At 46.1% G+C, this 25,275-nt stretch overlaps 1 protein-coding gene and 1 long non-coding RNA gene across 5 annotated transcripts in view; one reads left to right on the top strand and one right to left on the bottom strand.

The window, feature by feature from the left end:
- The window catches only part of LOC101825091 (protein FAM169B), a 79,174-nt gene that overhangs the window by 6,364 nt on the left and 47,535 nt on the right, over positions 1-25,275 (bottom strand). For all 4 annotated transcript variants that reach the window (XM_021235176.2, XM_013123461.3, XM_040730406.1 and 1 more), the window contains exons 6-7: positions 6,492-6,674; positions 4,315-4,446 (exon numbers count right to left, since the gene is read on the bottom strand). In XM_021235176.2, the coding sequence (XP_021090835.1) occupies positions 4,315-4,446; positions 6,492-6,674 (315 nt within the window). The remainder of the gene's footprint in view (positions 1-4,314; positions 4,447-6,491; positions 6,675-25,275) is intronic.
- Positions 462-20,171, top strand: LOC121133629. The gene is made up of 3 exons (XR_005870552.1): positions 462-560; positions 1,794-1,934; positions 19,988-20,171. It is a non-coding gene; the product is annotated as an uncharacterized LOC121133629 (long non-coding RNA).

Below are 25,275 nucleotides of genomic sequence, written 5' to 3' on the forward strand. Positions count from 1 at the left end.
GCCACTAGAGGGAGCCATACAACCTGTCAAAGAACAGCATTCAGCAAAAATCACCTCCGCAGGTTGGTTTGGCTCTCCACACTCCCAGGCATACCGGATCACCGTAAAATTGCTGTTGCTCTACTACATGGTGTAATGTGTGGCTAATAAGAGCAGACTGGGCCGGGCATTGGTGGCGCACGCCTTTAATCCCAGCACTCGGGAGGCAGAGGCAGGCGGATCTCTATGAGTTCGAGGCTGGGCTGGACGGATAGCCTCCAAAACAATACAGAGAAACCCTGTCTCGTAAATACCAAAAAAAAAAAAAAACAAACAAACAAAAACAAAAAACAAAAAAGAGCAGACTGGAACAAGACTAGGGCTCGTTTGCTGGCCCTCCAGCTTAGAAAAGCAGGCTCGACTTTCCATCTCAAGATTCACATCTCTATACACATAACCCACGTAGGTTTTTTATTTCTGCCTTAGATAAGTGTAAGTTGAAGAAAATCATTTTTCCTATGGATGACGAGTGAATCCATGATAAGGCCATCTGGAAAAAGAAAACTGAGACCCTTTAGAAGGTAAAATAATTATTTTTTTTATTTCTTTTTTTACCCTTTAGAAGGTAAAATAAGTTTTTATTTTTTTATTTCTTTTTTTACCCTTTAGAAGGTAAAATAATTTTTTATTTTTTTTATTTCTTTTTTTACCCTTTAGAAGGTAAAATAATTTTTTATTTTTTTATTTCTTTTTTTACCCTTTAGAAGGTAAGATAATTTTTTATTTTTTTTTATTTCTTTTTTTACCCTTTAGAAGGTAAAATAATTTTTGGAGCTGTATGCAATCCCACCACCAGTATTTTTTTTTTTTTTTTGCAAAAGAACACTGCCTTGTTGACATATTCAATTTCATCCCCTCCAGTAAAGAGACTTCAGGCATGTGCAGACTGACTAGGAGATCACATCAGAAGGAATTATGATCCAATCGGTCAAGTTTCAAAGGGCTCCCATGTAACTGAGAACAGGGAGAAACTGCATTTCCCACAAACTGCTTCTCTCAAAGGGTCTGAAAAAAATCTAAAAATTCCCCAAGGTCATTCATTACAAGCCACAGATGTTATCAACAGCCAGGACTGCACAAACTTTTCAAAGTCCCACTAACGACGGCGCTTCACACACAGGCTCTCCCTTTGAAACGTGCCTGTTGCTGGCTTCTCCAAAGCCAGAAGCTGCTTACAGGTCCACTTCCACCACGAGCAAAGTGAGGCAGGCTCTCTAAAACACGGCTGCTCACACACCGAGTGAGGCAGGCTCTCTAAAACACGGCTGCTCACACACCAAGTGAGGCAGAGCCTCTAAAACACGGCTGCTCACACACCGAGTGAGGCAGACCCTCTAAAACACGGCTGCTCACACACCAAGTGAGTCAGACCCTCTAAAACACGGCTGCTCACACACCAAGTGAGTCAGACCCTCTAAAACACGACTGCTGCTCACACACAAAGTGAGTCAGAGCCTCTAAAACACGGCTGCTCAACCTGTGGACCGAGACCCCTTTGGGTGGGGTCACATATCAGATTATTTACATTACGATTCATCACAGTAGCAGAACTACAGTTATGCAGTAGCCACAAAATACTTGTATGACTGGAGGCCGCCACAATATGAGGAACTGTATTAAGGAGACGCAGCATCCGTAAGGTTGAGAACCGCTGGTCTAAAGTAACTGTCTGGGAACCCTGAGGGTGGCACTGGAAACAAATTGGGGGTTTAAGGATAAAAAATACCCCTAATTTTTTTTCTCAAAAATTACAGAATTTGAGTCATCTAATTATAGCCTAATTACGGCAATGGCTCTTGTTCCTGCAAAAGACTTCTGGAACCATCTCTGAAGGTCCTCTCATTTGCTGTTTGGAAGTGGGAGTTGGTGACCCTCGGAGTGGACTAAAGGGACAGGTTTGGCATCTGATTTCCAGACCAGCTTCCTCCCACCAGACCACACAGACTCCCAGTTCTTCAAGTAACACCCCCCACCACACACATGCCCCACAACCCCCATGGAATTCTCCATCGGGAAGCCACCTCCCCAATTAGGCCAAAGCATCCTCCTCCCAGCCCAGCCCCTCTGGCCAGGCCAGGCCATTTCCACATTCCGATATGCATCTGCTCTTTCCACTGCCAGCCAAGGAACAGCGGCATGTGTCTAAGTACAGGGTTGGACCCTCATTTGTGAAGCTATAAACCTGTGCGGATGGCCAGCGCTGCCATGCCCAGGGGCGCAGGCTGGCTTCCCTTCCCTGCTAACACAATGCCACGGGGCAAGGCACTTAACTGCCTCATTAGGATGACAGTCACAGCCCTGCCCGTCTCCTTCCCGGGCACTCCTCCCCTCATTAACAGCTGTAAGGGCCCATTAAGCCTTACAGCTGAGGGCAGCCATTAAGGCAAGACCTATCACTATTACCATCAATAAGGTCTCAGGCCCTTGCCTGTCGCCACCTGAGTGAAGTCAGTCACCCATGCAGAAAGGCAGCCTGCACCTCTGGCCCATCGGCCCCTAACGAGCCTCACCTGCTTCTGCAGAAACATCCCGATGGATGTGATGGATGCCCACACCATGGAGGAGGGGGCCACTACTTTAACTTAGGCCAGGACATCTAAACTGCTGGAAGCTTGTCTCTTGGGGATAAGAGGCACCTGTTGGCAAAATGTCCAGGCACCTAAGCCCCCACCCTGTACTGTAAAGTGAAACCTTCCCCGTGGGAGTCAGAAGAGCCACCTGTAAATCCTGGGACCAGCATGTATGCATTCCCCTTTGGCCATCTGAAGGTCCCACCTCCCCGGGGGAACCTACCATCAAAGCCCCACCTTGCTCCCTTAAAATCCCTCCATCCAAACCTCACTGGCAAGCCAGGGCACTGTCTGGGTCAACAGAAGATGAACAGTGTGTCTGCAGGGCATCCCAGCTCGCTGCCGCTGAAAGGGATAAAGATGGCCATTGCCACGAGCACTCACGGCAACTGAACGGTACCAGATTAAGCCAGCCGAAACCAGCATGGATGAAAGAGGAGCTGACAAGGCCCCGCCTGTAGCTGAGAAGCCATTGGAGGGTGGTTGGTGCTGCCTGGGGAAGGACAGTTGTTTATCTTGTGGCCAGCTGTAGATTACCTGTGCCCCAGTGGTTGACGCCCAAGCCCAGACACTTACAGGCGGCACTAACTGGATGCGATGAAACATAAAAAGTTTTAAATGATTTTACAAAGTGGATGTGAAGTCAGGAAGGACGGGTATAGTTGTAAGGCACTGTGTAGATGGATGAAAGCTACCCACACAAAAAAGTAAAAGAATAGTGCCGGGCGGTGGTGGCGCACGCCTTTAATCCCAGCACTCGGGAGGCAGAGGCAGGCGGATCTCTATGAGTTCGAGACCAGCCTGGACTACCAAGCGAGTTCCAGGGCAGCCTCCAAAGCCACAGAGAAACCCTGTCTCGAAAAACCAAAAAAAAAAAAAAAAAAAAAGTAAAAGAATAATAATAGTGAGCCGACGCAGGGCTGACTCAGATGGCTCAGTCAGCTTGGGAATCTGAGTTCAAATCCTCAGCACCCGCATAAAAGCCAGGCATGATGGCTGACTCCTGTCACTCCAGCATGAGGACAGGAGGGCGAAGATGTCCCTGGAGCTCAGTGGCTAGCCAGTCTAGCTGTGGGTACCAGATGCATTGAGAGACCCTGACTTAAACGTTAAAATGGACAATGACAAAGGAAGCCGCCCAATATCAACCCATGTGCCCCGGGCACATACGCACATTCCTCACAAACATGTACCACACATGCATGCACGTACACAATGATTTACACGGCACTATGCAGCGCTACCATACGGCCATGCCACAGCCTGCACAGGGGAGACTGAAGAGAGGGTTATCACAGCACATTTGCAATTCTCAACCACGGGCACACGTTACTCCCTCAAAAAGAACAGACGATGATGTTTGTAGACGCTTATCTAGTAGTGGTCTTCGTAGCAGTCTATCTAGTAGTTGGTCTGTGCAGTGGTCTATCTGGTAGTTGATCTTTGTCTGTGTAGTCTAACTGGAGCTTCCAGTTCCAGATGTGAAGAAGGTCTTTCGGAGCCGTGCAGGTGAGGTGGTCATGGGTGAGAAATACAGAACAAATGTTCCAACTGGGTCCCAGCCCCTCCTTTTTCAACTATATACTCGAGAACTGAAACATCGACAAGATTCAGACTCAGTCCGTGGAAGAGCAACTGTCCCCATTTGGGGCAGCTACGGGTGCTAAGGTGACCAGACCTCTGAGCAGATGCCCATCCCACTCACCATCTTGAAGTCTCGCCTCCTGAAGATAAACCTTGAGCCAGATGTTGGCACGCTGGCCCCAGGCCCCTGGGGGCTCCACCTCCCACAAGCGCCCCCTCTCGCCTGGACAGGTCAACAGGAACTGCCTGAGGACTGGGAAGAAAAGAGGCAAGCCATGAGTTTGACTCTGCCAGTCAGCTCTCTCTGGGCCCTTGCACACGGCCCTTCCTTCCATCCCTTCTGTGGCTACTGTACACATTCTCACCATCTGACTCTGCTTCACCGGAAGCCCTTTCACCAACTTCCCATGGCACAGAATCATCTGGCTCACCTCACACCCCACTTCCATCCATCCTGCACTGAGTTTCCAGGCACCTAATCCAAAGATGCTACATTTACATAAAATGTCAGGCACGGCACTTACACTCGCAATACACACGTCTTCCTGTGCGCGGTCCCCCATCTCGATGCCTTTCAGCAACTGATGCTTTGTAGATGCCATGTCAATAGCTACTAGACTGTGATGCTTAGAGGATGCCAAACGGCAATGGAAAGGTCTGAACATGTTCAGTACAAGTGCCATTTTTTAATGTCTTCAAGCCATAGCCAGTTTGAATTTTTAGAATCAAATTCCTCAACTATGATGGGCTGCCAGCACCATGACAACACAAGTTGATTCTTCAAGGCTCTGGATGCAGAGTACCTTGGGTCAGGATGCTCCAAGCCCTCTCCCCGAGCTTCCTGATGGTCTCCTCAGTGTCCTCTCAGGGCTGTGTGCACCCCTAGGGTCTCTCTCCCTGCAAGGGAGCCTGTGATGGCTACTCGTGGCTGTTAACTGACTACAACTGGAACTAACTAAAATGCAAATGGCTGGGCACACCTGTGAGGGATTTTTCTTAATTAAATAATTTAAAATGGGAAAACCAGATCTTTGTGGTAGGACAGTAGAACCACCTTTATTCTGAGCCAGGCTTTCTGTTGACAGCTGTATAAAGGACATGCTGACTCTCTTTGCCTGCTTGATCTCACTGGCAAGTTCACGCCTTCACCAGCATTAGCACACACTTCCTCAGGATTCCAGCTTATGTGGAAAACCAGCTGAGACATCCGGACTTGTGTGTAAAGAGAAGCCTTCCCGCCAGCCTGGTTCTAGAGCTGCATCAGTCCCAAATAAACACACAGGAGGCTATATTAATTATGAAGCTGTTGGCCTTGCTTGTTTCTTACTGGCTAGCTCTGACTTAAGTAATTATCCCATAATTGTTAATCTAAGTATTTCTCTTACCGGAGAAATTTCCAGGCTTCCTACCCCATGGCGGTTACATCTCGACTTCCTGTGTTTTTCCTTCCCAGAGTCCTCCTCGACTCCTAGTCCCACCTATCTTACTTCCCTATTGGCCAACAGTGCTTTATTGACATATACACAGGACTTCCCCATCACTCGTGGACTGAACAACTGTGAGACTCTGGGACCTCCAGTTGGTAGACAGGCATCGTTAGATAGCTGGACCACCGCCTGTAAGCCATTCTAGTAAATCACACACACACACACACACACACACACTTCTAAAGGAAAAGAAAACTACTCAGAGCAGAGCCCCTGCAGGACAAACCCATCTAACACAAGTCTATTCTTTAATCAGTGTGCAAAATCTTCATGTGAATATTTGTATCAGAATTCCGACTGTTGCCACTCTACAGACTGTTTGGGAACACACATGACAAGGCCAGGAGGAAGTCAGAACTCTAAATGTGAAGTGTGATTTCTACTGAGTATGTATCGCATTCGCACTTATAAAATTGAAAAGTCCGGGACTGGAGAGATAGCTCAGTGATTAAGAGCATGGCTGTTCTCCCAGAGGACCTGAGTTCAATTCCCAGTACCCACATGGCAGCTCACAATTGTAATACACATAAAATAAAGTTAATTATTTTAAAAGAACAAAATTTAAAAACCCCAAGTGGCATCATGGTGGGTCAGGCACCTTCTGCATTTCCAAATGCCATCATTTCTCAGGCCTAGAGAGGTCCTCTTTGCAAATCAAACAGGAAGGTCCTGGTCATGCCGAAGCTGAAGGAGCAGTCACAGCCCACATCAACCCAGAAGAACTCTGAGACTCATGCTTCAGTCCCTGCGGTGCACGTGTTAGCCTCTAGTCACTCTTACCCAAATGCTCACACAGGGAGGTAGGGGTTACCTCTGTACATTGCAGGAGAAATCGGGCAACTGATACCCAGGGCTTCATCTTCGGGAAAGGTGTCACAGAAGTCCCTCAGCATGGCTGTCCCCAGTCCTTGGCAACGGTTCTTCCTCCGCACAAACACAGTATCAAAGACAGGCAACAGGTAGCATGCACTGGTGCCGTCGCCACAGAGGCTGCCTGCAGGAAAGCAAGAGATGCATGCTGCTCCCAGGCTGGATGCTGACTCCCACAGACCTCAAGGGTCCAGCCAGGGTCACTGGTGCCACACCTGGGAGCAGAATTCACTTCACAAACTAAGTAAGCAACGGTGAGATACCAGATCACGCCAAAACAGCAGTTCTATAATGGACACCTGTGTTTTCTTCAAAGACCCACACAATTCATTGCTCCAAGCACAGAAAACGGACTGGGTCATGGAAATGAAAATGCAGCCCAGGAGACTGAGCATTGCCAAAGCCTTGTGGACCCTGCCAGACCTCCCCCACCCCTCACTGAGACCCTGGAGCCAAGGAGGTTTATCGAGGCAACATCAAAGTTCTCCCCGCAGAGGTGAAGTCAGTTCACAGGGCAGACAGAGAGAGACCAGCTGGATCCATCTCTAGGTAACTTGTTTCAATTACTTCAATAAAGGCTTACGGTGTCCAGTTCTGGCCAAATGCATGGCCCCCAAAACACTAAGCCCCACATGCTTCCCGTGAAACATGAATGGCTGCTGCCTCAGAGCAGGAGAGACCAGATATTGTAGCCTTTCTGTTTTCCACCTTCTGAGAGAGGTGGCACTTGTCCCTGTTGAGATTCAGAAAATGAATAACTCGCCAAGCCTAAAAAGGGAGGATTCAGGTTTAATTAGATGGACTAAATTACAAGATATACAATTGTTCCCACAGCCACAAAGATTCCCTTCCTGTATCCACACAGGATACAGATTTTGTGTGTGGTTTTTAAAGGTTTTTTTTTTTTCCCATTAAGAAATGGGGTCTGTTCTTCTCCCATTCTGTCTAGGCTGGCCTGTGACTCACTTAAGCAACAGAACGGGGCCAAGTGACAGATAATGTACCAGGAGAACCTGGGTCTCATGGGGTCCAGTGTGTCTCAAATTGTCTCTCAGACACCCACTTCCATCACAAAACCAAGTGTAGGCCAACCTGTTACTACAAAGGAGATGTGACTCAGGAGCCCTGCTCGTCCCAACCCACCTCTAGAGAGCCCAAGAAGCAGCAGTATCTACCCAACACAAAGTCACTGTGTTCACACAGAAAACCCACCGAGACTGGAAAACCGCCCAGCTAAGCCGGTCCAAAGCACCAAGGGTATCTGTGGTTACACAAGGCTACCCTTTTCTTTTTGAAGTTATTCTTTTATGCCATGAATGAATACACAGTTTCAATTCAATGAAGACAGTAAATGTAAAAATATTTGGGATTTCACATCACTTTGTTTGGAAATGTACAGCTTCGGTTTCTATAGGATGAAAACACGGTCACCCTCATTTGAAATCCTCTGGAACTAAAAAGGTTTAAATTTAAAGATGCCACTCCTTTAATCATAAAATTAAAGAAAGTAAAATATTTGGGAATATACTTACCAAAGGAAGAAGGGGCCTTGAAAAGACAGTGTAAACAATGCTGGGAACTAACGACCTATGTAAATGAAATGTGGTGTTCATGGGTCAGACGGCTCAACAGCTCTTTCCCATTATTCCTCCCACAATCGTTCTGTAAGTTCAAAGCCAGACCTAGCAAAGTCCCAGCAAGCTTTTGGTAGCAACATATAAGCTGATTCTTGTATGGTGTTTTACTTTTTTGGCTTTTTTGAGGGGCCCGCCACCCAGGTCCCAAATAACTCACACGGGGAGGCTTATTCTTACTTACGAATGCCCAGCCTCAGCTTGGCCCGCTTTTTGCCAGCTTTTTCTTAATGTCTCCTGCCATGGCTGGCTGACTGGCCCCTGAGGCCTCCTCCCCTTGTTCTCATTGCTCCTTCTCTCTTCCTTGCTTTGTTTTGTTTGTTTGGTTGGTTTTTCAAGACAGGGTTTCCCTGTGTACCTTTGGAGCCTGTCCTGGCACTCGCTCTGTAGGCCAGCCTGGCCTCGAACTCACAGAGATCCGCCTGCCTCTGCCTCCCGAGTGCCGGGATTAAAGGCGTGCGCCCCTTCTCATCCTTGTTTCTCCTGTTTATCCTCTCTGCCTGCCAGCCCCGCCCATCCTTGCTCCTGCCTCACTATTGACCGCGCGACTCTTTATTAGGACCACCAGGTGTTTTAGACAGGCACAGTAACACAGCTTCACAGAGTTAAACAAAAGTCACACACCTGAAAATAATATTCTACCACAGATTCTAAATGAATGTGCAAAGTTTCCTGGATAACCAGCATGGCTTAGAAAGGATCAGAGACAGCAATGTCCATTTTATGGCTTTGTTGTGTGTCCAGTGTGGCACGGGCACAGAGGACTACGGATCAATGGCAGAACGGAGAAGACAGAATCCCAACTCTTATACCACCGTTTTTTCATTCTTTATTTAGTCATTGTGTGTGACAGAGAGAGAAAGAGAGCGTGTAAGAACGCACACACACGCCAAGCACATGTGCGGAGGTCGAAGGACCATTTGCCGGGGTCGGGTTTTGCCTTCTACCATGGGGGCTACGGGGCTGGACCTCAGGTCGCCAGGCTTGGCAGCAAGCGCTTTCTCCCCCTGAGCCACCTTGCCAGGCCCAGAAATCAGCTCTTCTGCGTTGACAACACAGGTGCTAAGGCAATTCTATGGGGAGAGAATACTTTTTGCCACAAATAGCAGTGGAATGATTTGACACACACGGTGTGTTGAGAGCAAACACGTTAGTAGTGGAGGAAGATCAGACCGACATTCTGACGACAACTCCCTGACACGCTGGGAAAGGCCAGTCTGAGAGGTGATGGAAAGATGGCTGTTGCCGGGTGAAGGAAACAGAGGGGCTGTTGGAGCACTGGATGCTGGGGACGCAAACTGCCCTACGTGACACAGAGCGTTAAATGATTGTCCACACACACAGAGCATCCAGCACTAAGGGACAGCGCTCATGTACCCATGGCGATCGGTTAACAATAATGTGGTCTTCAGGCTGAGTTGTGTTTCCCTAGCACTCACGTGTTGGAGTCCAAACCCTTCAGAATATGACTGTATGGAGGTAGGATGCTGTTAAAAGACACAGTGGGGTTAATATGAAGCTATTGGGCTTTGCCCTCATCCAATATGGCCACTGTCCATATAAGAAGAAACACGAACCAAGCAAAAACACAGCAGAGATACACCGTGAGAAAGTGGCTACATGCCACGCAAGGAGAAGCCTCAAGAGAGAACAGACCTGCTGACGCCAGGATCTAGGTGAAAATTAATTCTTGTTGATTCCATCTGAGGGTCGTACCTTTTGTGATGGTTCAAACTAACTAAGGCATACATCTGTGTTGGTTCATGGACCAAATGCATACAATATACTAATCACACTATGCTGGTTACTGTCTGTCACTTGACACAAACTAGAGTCAGCTGGGAAGAGAGTCTCTCAACTGAGGCAGAGCTTGCATTAGGCTGCCTGTGAGCGTGTCCATTGGGATCTTTTTTTTAACGATTGCTGTCAGAGGGCCCAGCCCACTGTGGGTGGTGCTGCACCTGCGCAGGAGGTCCCGGGTGCTCTGAGCAAGCACGCTGGGCAGGTCTTGGGAGGCACTTCTCCATGAACCCTGCTCCAGGTCCTGTCTTGAGTTCCCTAATTTTCCTGGAAGTAGAACAGGAACCAGGCCTTTTCTTCCCTGAGTTGCTATTGATCATGGGATTTACCACAGAGATGCAAGAAAACTAGAACACAGGGGAAACTGAGATTAACTCCAGGACAACTGCACTTTTGCCTCAATATTTTTCTGTGAATCTGAAACTGCACTAAATTATAGTGTCCCTCTTATAATGTACTAGCGGCTGAAGACAGCCAGGGAGCTAAGGCCTATGCTGAAACCACCAAAAAGGAGGGTGGTTTTAAAGTGTTTTAGATGTTTGTTTGTTTTTAATTGAAGTTGAACTCTTTTGTTGTGGAACATTAAGATGTGTTACATTCAATTATGCTGTGGAATATTTAATGATACGAAGACGTATGACATTCTTTCATGTTGCATGTGGTTAACTCTGTGGCACTGTGTTACTTTTCCTGTCTGAAACACCTGATTGATCTAATAAAGAGCTTAATGGCCAAAGGCGAGGCAGGAGAGAGGACAGGAGGTGCTGGCAGGCACAGAGAACAAACGGAGAAGTCTAGACTAGAGAGGGAAAACAAGGGGAAGAACTAGCAGCAACAGAAGGAGAAGGAGAGGAGGGGCCAGCCGCACAGTCACAGCCTCACAGCCACACAGTCACAGTCTCACAGTCTCACAGTCTCACAGTCTCACAGTCTCACAGTCTCACAGTCTCAGTCTCACAGTCTCACAGCCTCAGTCTCACAGTCTCACAGTCTCACAGTCTCACAGTCTCACAGTCTCACAGTCTCACAGTCTCACAGTCTCACAGCCTCCAGTCTCACAGTCTCACAGTCTCCAGTCTCACAGTCTCACAGTCTCACAGTCTCAGTCTCACAGTCTCACAGTCTCACAGCCTCAGTCTCACAGTCTCACAGTCTCAGTCTCACAGTCTCACAGTCTCACAGTCTCACAGTCTCAGTCTCACAGTCTCACAGTCTCACAGTCTCAGTCTCACAGTCTCAGTCTCACAGTCTCAGTCTCACAGTCTCACAGTCTCACAGTCTCACAGTCTCAGTCTCACAGTCTCACAGTCTCAGTCTCACAGTCTCAGTCTCACAGTCTCACAGTCTCACAGTCTCAGTCTCACAGTCTCACAGTCTCACAGTCTCACAGTCTCACAGTCTCAGTCTCACAGTCTCAGTCTCACAGTCTCACAGTCTCACAGCCTCACAGCCTCACAGTCTCACAGCCTCACAGCCTCACAGTCTCACAGTCTCACAGTCTCACAGCCTCACAGTCTCACAGTCTCACAGTCTCACAGTCTCACAGCCTCACAGTCTCACAGTCTCACAGTCTCACAGTCTCACAGCCTCACAGCCTCACAGTCTCAGTCTCACAGCCTCACAGTCTCACAGTCTCAGTCTCACAGTCTCAGTCTCACAGTCTCACAGTCTCACAGTCTCACAGTCTCAGTCTCACAGTCTCAGTCTCACAGTCTCACAGTCTCAGTCTCACAGTCTCAGTCTCACAGTCTCACAGTCTCACAGTCTCACAGTCTCACAGTCTCACAGTCTCAGTCTCACAGTCTCAGTCTCACAGTCTCAGTCTCACAGTCTCACAGTCTCACAGCCTCACAGTCTCACAGTCTCACAGTCTCAGTCTCACAGTCTCAGTCTCACAGTCTCACAGTCTCAGTCTCACAGTCTCACAGTCTCACAGTCTCAGTCTCACAGTCTCACAGTCTCACAGTCTCAGTCTCACAGTCTCAGTCTCACAGTCTCACAGTCTCAGTCTCACAGCCTCACAGTCTCACAGTCTCAGTCTCACAGTCTCAGTCTCACAGTCTCACAGTCTCACAGTCACAGTCTCACAGTCTCACAGTCTCACAGTCTCACAGTCTCACAGTCTCACAGTCTCAGTCTCACAGCCTCAGTCTCACAGTCTCACAGTCTCAGTCTCACAGTCTCACAGCCTCAGTCTCACAGCCGCACAGTCACAGTCTCACAGTCTCAGTCTCACAGTCTCACAGTCTCACAGTCTCACAGTCTCACAGTCTCACAGTCTCTCACAGTCTCTCACAGTCTCACAGTCTCACAGTCTCAGTCTCAGTCTCTCAGCCTCACAGTCTCACAGTCTCACAGTCTCAGTCTCTCAGCCTCACAGTCTCACATCCTCACAGTCTCACAGTCTCACAGCCTCAGTCTCACAGTCTCACAGTCTCACAGTCACAGTCTCAGTCTCACAGTCTCAGTCACAGTCACACAGTCTCACAGTCTCACAGTCACAGTCTCACAGTCTCACAGCCGCACAGTCTCTCAGCCTCACAGTCTCACAGTCTCACAGTCTCTCAGTCTCACAGTCTCACAGTCTCTCAGCCTCACAGTCTCACAGTCTCACAGTCTCTCAGTCTCACAGTCACAGTCTCACAGTCTCACAGTCTCACAGTCTCACAGTCTCACAGTCTCACAGCCACACAGTCACAGTCTCACAGTCTCACAGCCGCACAGCCGCACAGTCTCTCAGCCTCACAGTCTCACAGTCTCACAGTCTCACAGCCTCAGTCTCACAGTCTCACAGTCTCAGTCTCACAGTCTCACAGTCTCAGTCTCACAGTCTCACAGTCTCACAGTCTCAGTCTCACAGTCTCACAGTCTCACAGTCTCAGTCTCACAGTCTCACAGTCTCACAGTCACAGTCTCACAGTCTCACAGTCTCACAGCCTCACAGTCTCAGTCTCACAGTCTCACAGTCTCACAGTCTCACAGTCTCAGTCTCACAGTCTCACAGTCTCACAGCCTCACAGTCTCACAGTCTCACAGCCTCACAGTCTCACAGTCTCAGTCTCACAGCCTCACCGCCTCACAGTCTCACAGTCTCAGTCTCACAGCCTCACAGTCTTACAGTCTCAGTCTCACAGTCTCAGTCTCACAGTCTCACATCCTCACAGCCTCACAGTCTCTCACAGTCTCAGTCTCACAGTCTCACATCCTCACAGTCTCACAGTCTCACAGTCTCACAGTCTCACAGACTCACAGTCACAGTCTCAGTCTCACAGTCTCATAGTCTCTCACAGTCTCACAGTCTCTCAGCCTCACAGTCTCACAGTCTCACAGTCTCACAGCCTCACAGCCACACAGTCACAGTCTCACAGTCTCACAGTCTCAGTCTCACAGTCTCACAGTCTCACAGTCTCACAGTCTCTCACAGTCTCACAGTCTCACAGTCTCACAGTCTCACAGTCTCTCACAGTCTCACAGTCTCACAGCCGCACAGTCTCACAGCCTCACAGCCTCACAGCCAGCTGTGGAGTAAGAAGGAAAGAGAGATATATAAAGAAAGGTTAAAAGCCCAGAGGCAAAACGTAATTAAAGAGAAATGGGGTGATTTTAGTTAGAAACAAGGCAAGCTAAGGCCGGGCATTCATAAGTAAGAATAAGTCTCAGTGTATTTATTTGGGAGCTGGGTGGCAGGCCCTCAAAGAGGAAAAAAAAAAAAAACAACAACTATACTCTTTCTTCACCTCATTTACAAAAACAAATTCACAACGGACCACAGATAAAAGGATGAGAGACAAGCTTGTAGAGCTCCTAGCAGGGAAAATAAAGAACTGCCTTGACAACCTTGAGTTGAGGAGGAGTTCATAGATTCAGCACCAAAGGCACAACTAACCGGCAACCGGCACTTCATCAGAATTTTTATACTTCTTTCTTCAAAAGACTTTATTAAGAAAAACAAAAGGCCAAGCCATAGACTGTCAACAGAAATGTTTACAAATCACATTTCTCATAAAAAGGCTTACTGAGAACCAGAATAAAGAACTCTTACAATTCAATAAAAATAAAACAAATACCCTCATTAAAATTGTGCAAAAGTCTTGAACAAACCTTTCTTTAAAGAAGACGTCCACATGGCTATTGATGAAAACCAGCTAACACCACTGACAAATAGGGAAATGAAAGTTAAAGCCACAGCAAAATGCCACTCTGGGCTAGAAGGGCTAGGATCAAAGGGCAAGGGACAGTAAGTGGTGGCAGAGACAGGAGCCCTCACATGTGGTTAATGGAAGTGCTCATGGTGCAGCCAGACTGCACAGCCAATTGGCAGTTCCTTTAAAAGACAGACAAATGACCTAGCAATTGTACTCCTAGGAACCTACCCAAAAGGGAGGAAAACACTTCTGTGCAAACAAGTAGAAGAATGTTTATAGTCACCCTACTCACATAGTAAAACCTGGAAGCCATCCATCAGCCAATAGGTTCACAAGCAAAGTACAGCGTGTTCATAAGGCAGGATCATGCAGCAATAAAAAGAAACACAATGCGTAGGCACGCAGCCCACGATTTACAGGAGCTGAAAGCATGGCTGCTCCAACACCTGGTCCATGCTAACTGGCAGAGGCAGGAGGCAGCTTAGCTATTGCCTAGGGCTGCTATGGAGACAAAAGGCAGCCGACACCACCCACTGAGGTGACAGGAATGTCCTAACACTGGGTTTTGGTGATAATTACAGAGCCCTCTAAATTCACTACAATCCCTGAATTTTACACTAAGGGTAGGCAGATTTTATAGGCTATAAATTTATACTGCTATAAAAATGTATCTTAAAAGACACAGTGAGAGTTTGGATGATAAGGTGAGCCTGTTTACAGGCATATATTCTGTAAACAACTGGAGAGAAGCTTGATGGCTCCCAACACAAACTGGCAGGTTACCCAGACTTGATCATAACACATACATACGCATCTCGAACAAACGCACTGCACCTCATAAGTATGTAAAATTATAAGCATGTGTCAGTGTAAAAAGGTACAATGAACTAATGTGGGCAGGCTTCCTCACCCCACTGTGGCATGCAAACAAGTGCTCCCTGCCTCCCTGCCAGCCTACCCATGCACATGCACGCATACACACACAGACAAATTCAGAAAGCACCTTTAGAGATCAAGCATCACGACAATTAAGTGTGAGAAGGAAGACCGTAACCTCGCCATGGTGAAACGTGTGGGAAGGCATCTCCCATAAAGCTCGGGGTGGAAAGCTTGTTCCACCGCTGGTGAATCCAGCTGTTGAGGGGTTACTAGATGATGAGGACTCGGAAATAACTAATGGGTTGACCCACTTATTGATTCACAAAGAGCTAACACTAGGAGGTGGGATTGAACGGAGTAGGGAGGTCATGGGACGGGTCCTCGGGAAGGCTGAATCTGGTCCCTGGCCTCTTTATCTCTCTCATCCTACTTTCAGGCTGTCAAGTGGGAGCAGCTCCTCATCACATGATGCTACACTCTGGCCACTATCCCCTCTCCACCCTCAGTCTGCTTCATTGCTGGCTAAAATAACCTTTCCCCCTTCAAGGCATGGTCAGTGGTGTCCTGTCACAATGGCAGAAAGTGAATGGCGTCCAACCCCAATGTTTATACCATTTATACCATGCTCCACTTCTCCTAACCCGTCCAGTCATCAGAAACCATCAGGAACTGAGAATGTCCTACAGACCGCGTGGCCATCCTCCTGCAGATGTCCAGATGATGAAAGGCAAAAGGAACCAACGGTGACAGTAGACAGGGAGCTTGGGAGAACTCTGGGCTCAGAGGAGGTGTGAGTGTTCACTTACTCTGATCCCAGAAGAGAAAACACAAACGTGGAAACTTGACCAATGGTGCTTTCTTCATTTTGAACACCATACTCTGATTACGTAAGATACAGGTATTAAGGAAGGCATCTAGAGGGGACACAGGACCTTTATGAACTGACCTTGCCATGCTTCCTCTAAAAATTAAACTTGCAGAGAAAAAACAAGCAAAGTTACTCTACCAGGATTTTCTAAAGATTAATCATACCTTCAAATTTGTCAAGTAAAATCCATTCTGTAAAACGATTGCCAAGCCAGTTCTTCCAGAATGCCATTACACACTAAACTAAGTCTCTGCTTATAGTAGGACAGACAGACTAAGGAGCATATTGGGAGGAACCTGGCGATGGTCTCTCCCAGTCTATTTTACAGCATGGTAAGTGACAGGATCAGAAGTCATTCAAGATGGAGAGGACTGGGCTTGGGTGACATCTGTGGGGAAGATCACTTGGTGTGAAAGCATGAGGATCTGAGTTCCAATCCCCAGCAGTCATGTAAAAACCCAGGTATGTCCACCCCCAGTAAAATCAGGAAGACCATTGCAGTCCACCAGCCTACCTCCAGGTTCAATGAGAATCCCTGCCTTAAGGGAATAATACAGAAAGTGGTGAAGCAAGATGACCAACACCCTTCCTCTAACCTCTGCACAGATGCGGAGGTACATACAACACACACACACACACACAACACACACACACAACACACACACACACACACACACCACATACACACACACCACACACACCACACACACACACACCACTTACACACACACCACACACACACAACACACACACAACACACACACACACACACACACACCACACACAAAATTGATGAGACAGAAAGCAAAGACACAGCAGGACAGATTTTTTATTTAAGTTACTGGGGGGACAATACATAAAGTATATTAGGAATTAAAAATAGAGATATTGGTCTGGGCGGTGGTGGCACACACCTTTAACCCCAGCACTCGGGAGGCGGAAACAGGCAGATCTCTGTGAGTTCAAGGCCAGCCTGGTCTACAGAGCAAGTTCCAGGACAGGCTCCAAAGCCACAGAGAAACCCTGTCTTGGAAAACAAAACAAAAGCAAAACAAAACAAAAAAATAGAGATACCAATGCAGAAGCCATCAGTAAGAAGCCATACTATAAGAAGTATAAAAAAAAAAAAAAAAGGAAGGGTGCATCCTGAAAACTATAAGCTTCTCACAGAGGTTACAGTGGAATAGACATTAGGGTTCAAAGAGAATGTTTGGGTTGGAACAGGGACGCCAGAAGCACTAAGGAGAGAGACAGCCTGCAGTAAGTGAGAGAGCCGATCAGACCTGACAAGAGACAGACAGAAGCAAGTGAGGAGGAAGGAGCAGGAGACAGAGGAAGCGAGGGAATGTTGGTGGGGCTGCTGGCTGGCTTTCATGAGCCTCCCTGGAATGCATGCTCGATAGTGTTGCTCTTTTACATATCCTTGCTTCTAATGCAGCCAATCAAAACAGGCTGAATTATAAGTAAGGAAGGCTTCCAACAAACCTGCTTCCACTTTGGGATAGAGACCCTAGACAATTCCATAAACAAGGACATAACCAAGAACAATGTAGCTGCATCTTGGTTGCTATGCTAGGTTAATGCCTTGTCATGGCAAGACTGCCAGCTGGTCATGCAAATGCAAAGATTTTAAAAAGGAACAATCTAAATGATACCTAGCAAGACTCCTTGCAAGGTCAGAAGAGGCAGTAACAGTATCTGCTGCTGACAACAGCCAGCAGACAATCAAAATCAATAATACCTAGCAACCCAAAACAGACACAGATAGCAACCAGGAGCTTCAATAGGCCCTAACTGGATGGAACGTATATAATAAATAGTGTGTAATCATTGATATGGGTTGGCTCGGGGTGCAAGCATGGAGTGTATGAGCCTTCCCTTGGCTTTGCTCGTGACAGCCCAGAGAATTAACCAATATGAACAGAGAATAATTCAGCCTTTGTCCAGTTTCTGCACTGGCCCTCTAAACCCCATACATGATAGAAGTCAGTGGCTTTTTCCTCCTTTGGAAACTCTCTCCCATTCTCCAGGGTTTCCTCACCTTTCCTTCCTCATTTTCTCATTCCTCTATAATTTTTAATAATGCCTGCTTCTACTTTGCATATGTACACATCTTTAATCTCTATTTGTGCAACAGTCATCTTTGATCATGGTGAGCATCTGGTATCTTACATCCTTGGGTCATGCACAAATAGGCCATGTAATGTCTAAAAAACCCTGCTCTAGTTAAATAGTGATGGCACAAGCCTTTAATACCAGTACTCAGGAGACAGAGGCAGGCAAACCTCTGAGTTCAAGGCCAGCCTGGTCTACAAAGTGAGTTCCAGGACATCCAGAGCTATACTGAGAAACCCTGTCTTGAAAAAAAAAATCTGCTGTCAAATATCCTACATTGACATCACTAGAGGTGCCACAAACATTTAAAAGGTAGGAGAACATGCCAATAATCTAAAAATAAATAAAAAAAGGAATCGTCTCTGAGACAATACAACCTACCAAAACTGACTCAAGGAGAAAGAGAAAGACTGAGTTGTCCTACAAGCATTAAAACATTACATCGATGGTTTAAAATTCCTCTGCACCTAACACACCAGGCTCAGGTGATTTTAAAGATACAGTCTCCCAAACTTGCAAGAAACACCTCCCTGCAAGAAAATGAGAGACTATTGCCCCAAAATTATACATGGTGTAACATTCCAAGGAATTTTTAAAAAGCCAAGAAGAGGGGGAAAATGGAGTATATCATTTGAATACCAAAGAAAAACACACAGTGAATGTTAACACATCAGATTCAACAAATAGACAAAGTGAATTTAGGTCACACAGATGGCTGGATCATACAGGCACCAACTTCCTGTGAAGGAAAGGCATAATCCACAATGCAGCACTGCATACAATCAGAAGTTTTCACTTCCAAGAGCATGGGCAGACCTGAGACCTAAGGGAAAATTACTGTTGCAGACAGCCTGTTGACTCCATAATGTCCAAAGGTAACAATGAGAAATGGGCTGACTTAAAGAAAGACGTGTGACTTGTCAGAATGCCTGAGCCGGAATTCACAGGTGGCCTGCCAGGAAAGGACAAGGAGCCAACACCCAGAAAGTAATAAAAGAAATTGTATCTACTTTAGACAAAAGGCTTGTCTGGAAAGAAAGATTAAAAAGGTCAGTAGGAAGAAAGCCATGGCTACCCTGCCCTGCTGTTTCTGAGAATCAGGATGGGACAGAGAGTTCTGGTGTGCACCGACAGATACATAAAAACCAAATGTAGAGTTGGTGGCAGCCAACTGGATCAGTATCAATCATCCACAAAATCTTGTCCTAAAAATCCTGGGAAGAAATACACTAAGGATGACGGCTGCTCTGTGGAACATGAAGAGGAATGGCTGGAAAAAACCAGATTTAGATCAGGTGGACACACTTGCCAATCAAAGAGCCTGAGAGAAGAGGAACTGCACTAACACAATTTTAACTAAATTATTTTGTTTTCATAGGAAATGTTTACAATGTAGTCTCTAGAACAGGGGTCAACAAAATGTTTCTGTAAGAGTGACACAGAAAATACTTCAGCCTTTGGAAATCAGGTTTCAGTTCCAATTCCTGTACTCTGCAGTTACAGTACAAAAGAAGTCTTATGAGTATGGCTGTGTACCAATAAATCTTTATTGGCGGGGATGACCCCCAAAAGACCACAAGTTGACACAAGGGACTCTTGCTTCACAGGGCAACAGTGCAGGAGGTGTCTGTGACCCTGAATGCCTTGAGAAGGTGTAAGTAGGAGGCCTCCGCCAACAAACAGTGCTAAGGCGAGGCCAGTACTATGGCCATCCCAAGTCACATGCTTGTCCAAGTTCCTAATCACCCCATTTAATATTTGTAGTTGCCACTCTTGTTTTATTTTTTGGCTTTCATTCTTGCTGGGTTTTTAGGAATCTGGAATGCAAGTTTACTCTTTGTAGCTTTTTACACGTGTAGAATACAAGTTCTGTCTTAAATTGATCTATGCTCTACTTCCCAGTATAGTAGTTTCTTCCCTTGAATGCTAACAATAATATGGACCGGTGGTTTGAAAGTAAAGGTTAAAGTAAAACCCACTCATTTTTATTATTTAGGGGAAATTCCAGCATGAACTAGTGAAATGACTGGTGTCACTATTCTGTAAGAAAACCAATTACAGAATCATTGAACCAACTGAGAGATGAAAACAGCCTATCAGCAAACTGCTCCCAGAGAAGTCCACCTGAAAACATCCAACTCATTCTCCACAAAGGCACTCGCTTGCTGGAAAACGGAATATGCTCCTTAGCAATAAAGAGATGCAATCTATGGTACACGTGTTGGCTGAGACAGGTCTCAAAGGTGTGATGCTCAAGGATGCTGAACGGAAGATCGCAGTCTCAAAAAGGTAAACGATACACAGTTCCAGTCCCAGGATCTTAACGACACAAAACTACAGTGGTGGGAAATTAACCAGAGACTGCCGGACGTGGGTGACAAGGATGGAGGTGGGTGACAAGGATCTGGAGGAATGATGCTAAGCGGGGACAGGTGAGCTCAACTGGGACACGGCTTGTTTCATTTTTACTGCAACTTATACAAGGGCTAAAACGGGCCGGACTGTAAATCCCATTATATTAAAAGTGAGTGTGTGTGTGTGTGTGTGTGAGAGAGAGAGAGAGAGAGAGAGAGAGAGAGAGAGAGAGAGAGAGAGAGAGAGAGAGAGAGAGAGAGAGAGAGAGAGAGAGAGAACTGAAAAGATATCAATGCACCTAGCTTGCCAAACAGCACAATAACCTTGCAGGGAGCTCAAGGTAGGCACGTTCCATTGGAGTACTGGTGGGAGAGTAATGTAATGAACCATACATCACTTCATCCAAAAAAAGACCCAAATTCAAAGTGTAGTCTCCACTGAATATATACATATTACTATATGTTAATAAAAATATGTCATTATCACACCATCATAGAGTAAAAAACTCAAAGCTAAATCACCATCATGTTTCACAGCCTTCAGCCGTCAGAACTAGACCCCTGGTTCTCTTCATAGAGCGAGTTTGTTTTATTTTGCTCACACAAAAAAATTCTAACTCTAAATTAAGAGGTTTTGAACGCATGGACCTAAACTAATGAGGAGAAGCTGTGCTCCTGAGAAGTTTGAGAAGCACATCATGGCTGTGTCAGCATCCTTAAAATCGAGCATTATATGACCGCATGACAAGCCCCAGAGATGAGCCAAGATGGAGAACCATCAGTGACTCTTCGAAAATTTGGAACTCCCTTATGACAGCTGGCTAGCCCCACCCATTATTCATTAGTGATGCTGTGCTCTGGATGTGGTGACACTGGCCTCCAAGAATCTCTGTGTCGGACACTTGGTCTTCAGAGACATATGGGACTTCTAGAAGGTCTGTTTTGTTTTGTTTGTTTTGTTGAGACACTGCATTGCCAAATTGCCCAAGCTGGCCTCAAACTTCTAGCAAGCATCCCTCAGCCTCATGTGTGTGATGACTGCTGGCATGAGCCACTGTGCCTAGCTTTACGGTACTTTTCTTAACTAAAGGTGAGGCACATTCAGTTTGAAGGATCAGAGCACAGTACTCCAAAGCAGCAAAAGTTCAGAAACCATAGGGGGAGTATAGCCACATCTTTAGAACATCTTTTTTTTTTAAGTTTTGTTTTTAAGATTTATTATGTGTACAACATTATGCCTCCATGTGTTACTGCATGCCAGAAGAGGGCACCAAATCTCATTATAGATGGTTTTGAGCCACCATGTGGTTGCTGGGAATTGAACTCTGGAAGAACAATCAGTGCTCTTAACCTTTGAGCCATCTCTCCAGGCCCTGTCGCACATCTTTGACCACTAGGCAAGGGGGAGAACTTGATAAGTCCAGACTAGAGCAGTAGCCATAGGAAGCCAGACAGACAGACAGATGTTGGCAGCTGCATAACTCAGAGGAGACCAAGTTTCCAGTGTGAATCTCATCAGGTTAAATATCTCCTGAAATGAACCCTGAAACAGGTCTTCAAGAAGCACAAAGAGAACTTGTAGAATATATTTTCTTTTCTAACATTAATTTTAAAGTGTGTGTGTTTGTGTGTGTTTGCATACATGTGTCTTTGTTTGGGTATGTGTACATGAAGCAGGTGTCCATAGAGACCAGAGGCATCCCATTTTCCTGGGGCTGAATTTTAGGTGGCTATGAGCCACACGACGTAGGTGCTGGGAAATGGATTCAAGTCCTCTACAAAAAAAAGTACATGCTTTTAACCACTAGGATACCTCTCCAGGCTCCACAATATATTTTTCAATGACTGGTTTACAGAAAAAAAAATTACTAAACATACAAAGAAACTGGAAAATGTGACCCATACTTAAGAAAAGTAGTTATTCAACATAACTGACTTAAAAAAGACATTTTTGCCAGGTATTGATGGTGCACGCCTTTAATCCCAGCACTCAGGAGGTAGAGGAAGGTGGATCTCTATGAGTTTGAGGCCAGCCTGGTCTATAGAGCAAGTTCCAGGACATCCTCTAAAGCAATACAGAAAAACCCTGTCTCGAAAAAAAAACAAAAAAACAAAAAAAAAAACACTTTTTCATGGTGGAGGGGGCTTTAAATCAGCTTTACAAATATATTCAACTAAGGTAGTTAGTTTAACTCATGAAATTAATGAAGGAAATGTGCAATCAATTAACAGATATAAACCAGGCATAGAGGCAGAGGCAGGCAGATCTCTGTGAGTTCAAGGCCAGCCTGTCTACAGAGTGAGTTCCAGAACAGAAAGAGAGGATCCACATTAGTAAAAGTAGAGATGAAAAGGGGGGAGGTCACTACAGACTTCAGTGAAACCGGGGAACCATTAGGGACTACTTTGAAAACATACATCCCAGAAAACTGGAAAACCTAGAAGAAATAGTTAAATCCCTAGACATATATGACCTACCAGACTTACATCAAAAGAGCAAATCAAAACTTGAACAGATGCGCTAATAAGCAATGGGACTGAAGCAGTAATAAGAAGTACACCTACAAAGAAAAGATCAGGACCAGACGAACTCACTGCCGAACTCTGCCAACCCTTTGAAGAAGGCCTGACAACAATGGTTATAAAACAGAAAGGGAAGTAGGCAAGAGAGATGATGGTTCTGTGGTTAAGAGGATAGCACAGGTCAGGCATGGTGGCGCACGCCTTTAATCCTGGCACCCTAGAGGAAGAAGCAGGCAGATCTCTGTGCATTTGAGGCTAGTCTGGTCTACAGAGTGAGTTACAAGACAGGCTCCATACACAGAGAAACCCTGACTCCAAAAAACAAAAGAAAGGAAAGGAGGACATCACAGGGTCTGAGTTCGGTTCCCAGCACCCATGTTGTGGCTCACAATACTCCAGTTCAAGATCAGATGCCATCTTCTGATTTCCATGGGCACCACGCATGCGTGCATGCATGCGTAGTGCTTTACATTTATGCATGTAAACGCTCACATGCATAAAATAAATCTTTTTTTAAAGATAAAGAAGAAATGCAGTGGTTCTCAACCTGTGGGTCTCGACCCCTTTGGAGGGTTTGGTTGACTCTTTCACAAGGGTCATGTATCGGATATCCTGCACATCAGATATTTACATATTCATAACAGTTGCAAAATTAGTTATGAAGTAGCAATGAAAATAATGTTATGGGAGTTACCCCACCATGAGGAACTTGTATTAAAGGGTCACAGCAATAGGAAGGTTGAGAACCACTGATCTAATGCCAAAACAAGATAAGGACATGACAAAAGAAGAAAACTACAAGTTAATTTCTCTGATAAACAGATACAACAATTCAATAAAATTCAAGGACACCGAAGAATATCATATAACGATACTGCTCAGGGGGGTGGAAGCCACCCACAGGCCAGCCTGGGTCCTTGAGGCTTGGACGGGTGGGAAGACATCCGTGGGGCTGTGGGTGCTGTTATGATGAGCAAACGAATGGTGGAGAAACGGGAAAGAGAGGGAAGGGGAACGGCTCGTGTGCCGTGGAAAGAGGCAGGACGGAAGTCGCAAAGGCAGTGAGGATCAGGCTGATATCTGTGGCCTGCTTGCAATGGTGATGTCCAGGCCTAGGCTGCTGCCAAGGACCATGTCTGGGTCTGTGGTCCCACCATAGCCAGGGTCTGTGTTGACATCCGTGCCACCAAAAGTCACAAGGATGCCCAGTGTCTGGGCTGCCACCTGCAGCCAGGTAGGTGTCCAAGGGTTATGCTACCGTAGGCTTCTTATTGGTTAGCTCTCTCTTAATTATTAACCCATTTCTATTAAATTATGTATTGCCACGTGGCTATGGCTTACCCGTAATGTTCTGGCATGTTACTCCTTTTGGCAGCTACATGGCATCTCTCTGGTGACTCACCCTCTGTCTTTCCTCTTCCCAGAATCTTCCTATTCCAATAGCCCTGCCTATACTTCCTGCCTAGCTACTGGCCAATCAGCATTTATTCATCAATCAACAAGAGAAACACATATTCACAGTATACAGAAGGGCATCCCCCATCAAAGCTACACAACTGTAACACATGCAGAGGGCCTAAGTCAATCCCATGCATTCTTCTTGGTTGTGGGTTCAGTCTCTGTGAGCCCAGGTCAACTGTGTGAGTTTTCTATGAATCTTTTTTAAAAAAAGAAATCTGTTAACTTATGCCAAGACCAGAAGGGAGAAATGTCAACAGAATAACTGAGGCTTTCAGGAGATTCACCAACCTGAGTTCCTCATCCAGCAAAGACAAGCTCCTCTAATCCAACATTTCATTAGCCAGTCAGTCCCTAACAGGACTCTATGTATGATCTGGCTATGTCAGGAGACCCAGGACTCCTAGAGACTTACAGGGACAGTCATTCAGGGTTCATGAGATTCTCTTACAGTTATGAAGACAGCAACATGTCTCAGGAAAGATGAATTATAAACACTTCACCTTAATTATTCTCCAGGCCCATTAGTCTATCTGAAGTTAATAGACCAAGACTGTAACACCTGAAAAAAGCATAAAGACATGCTATAATCACAGGGCCAGTGACCATCAAGAGGGAAACTACTAACACAGTCATGAGCCAAAGTACCCAGAGCTGACCTCAGCAGACATTTAACCAATCCACGGGGCATGAGAATCTGGTCATGTGACAGTAGAAAGAGGGGAGGAGCAAGGGAAGAACTTCATTCCATCCCGGGCAAGCAGAACACACACACACACACACACACACACACACACACACACACACACACACACACACACAATGTGAACATGGTTCAAAACAAAATCAACCTCTTTATCTCCCAAGAACAACACTTACCTCCAAAAATAGCAGGTCCACAGGGGTTTTCTGGGAAATGTAATTGTTGCTAAAGTTGGTAACTTTCTAG

The sequence above is a fragment of the Mesocricetus auratus genome, unplaced genomic scaffold (assembly GCF_017639785.1).
Source record: "Mesocricetus auratus isolate SY011 unplaced genomic scaffold, BCM_Maur_2.0 Super-Scaffold_4256, whole genome shotgun sequence".
Classification (NCBI taxonomy): Eukaryota; Metazoa; Chordata; class Mammalia; order Rodentia; family Cricetidae; genus Mesocricetus; species Mesocricetus auratus.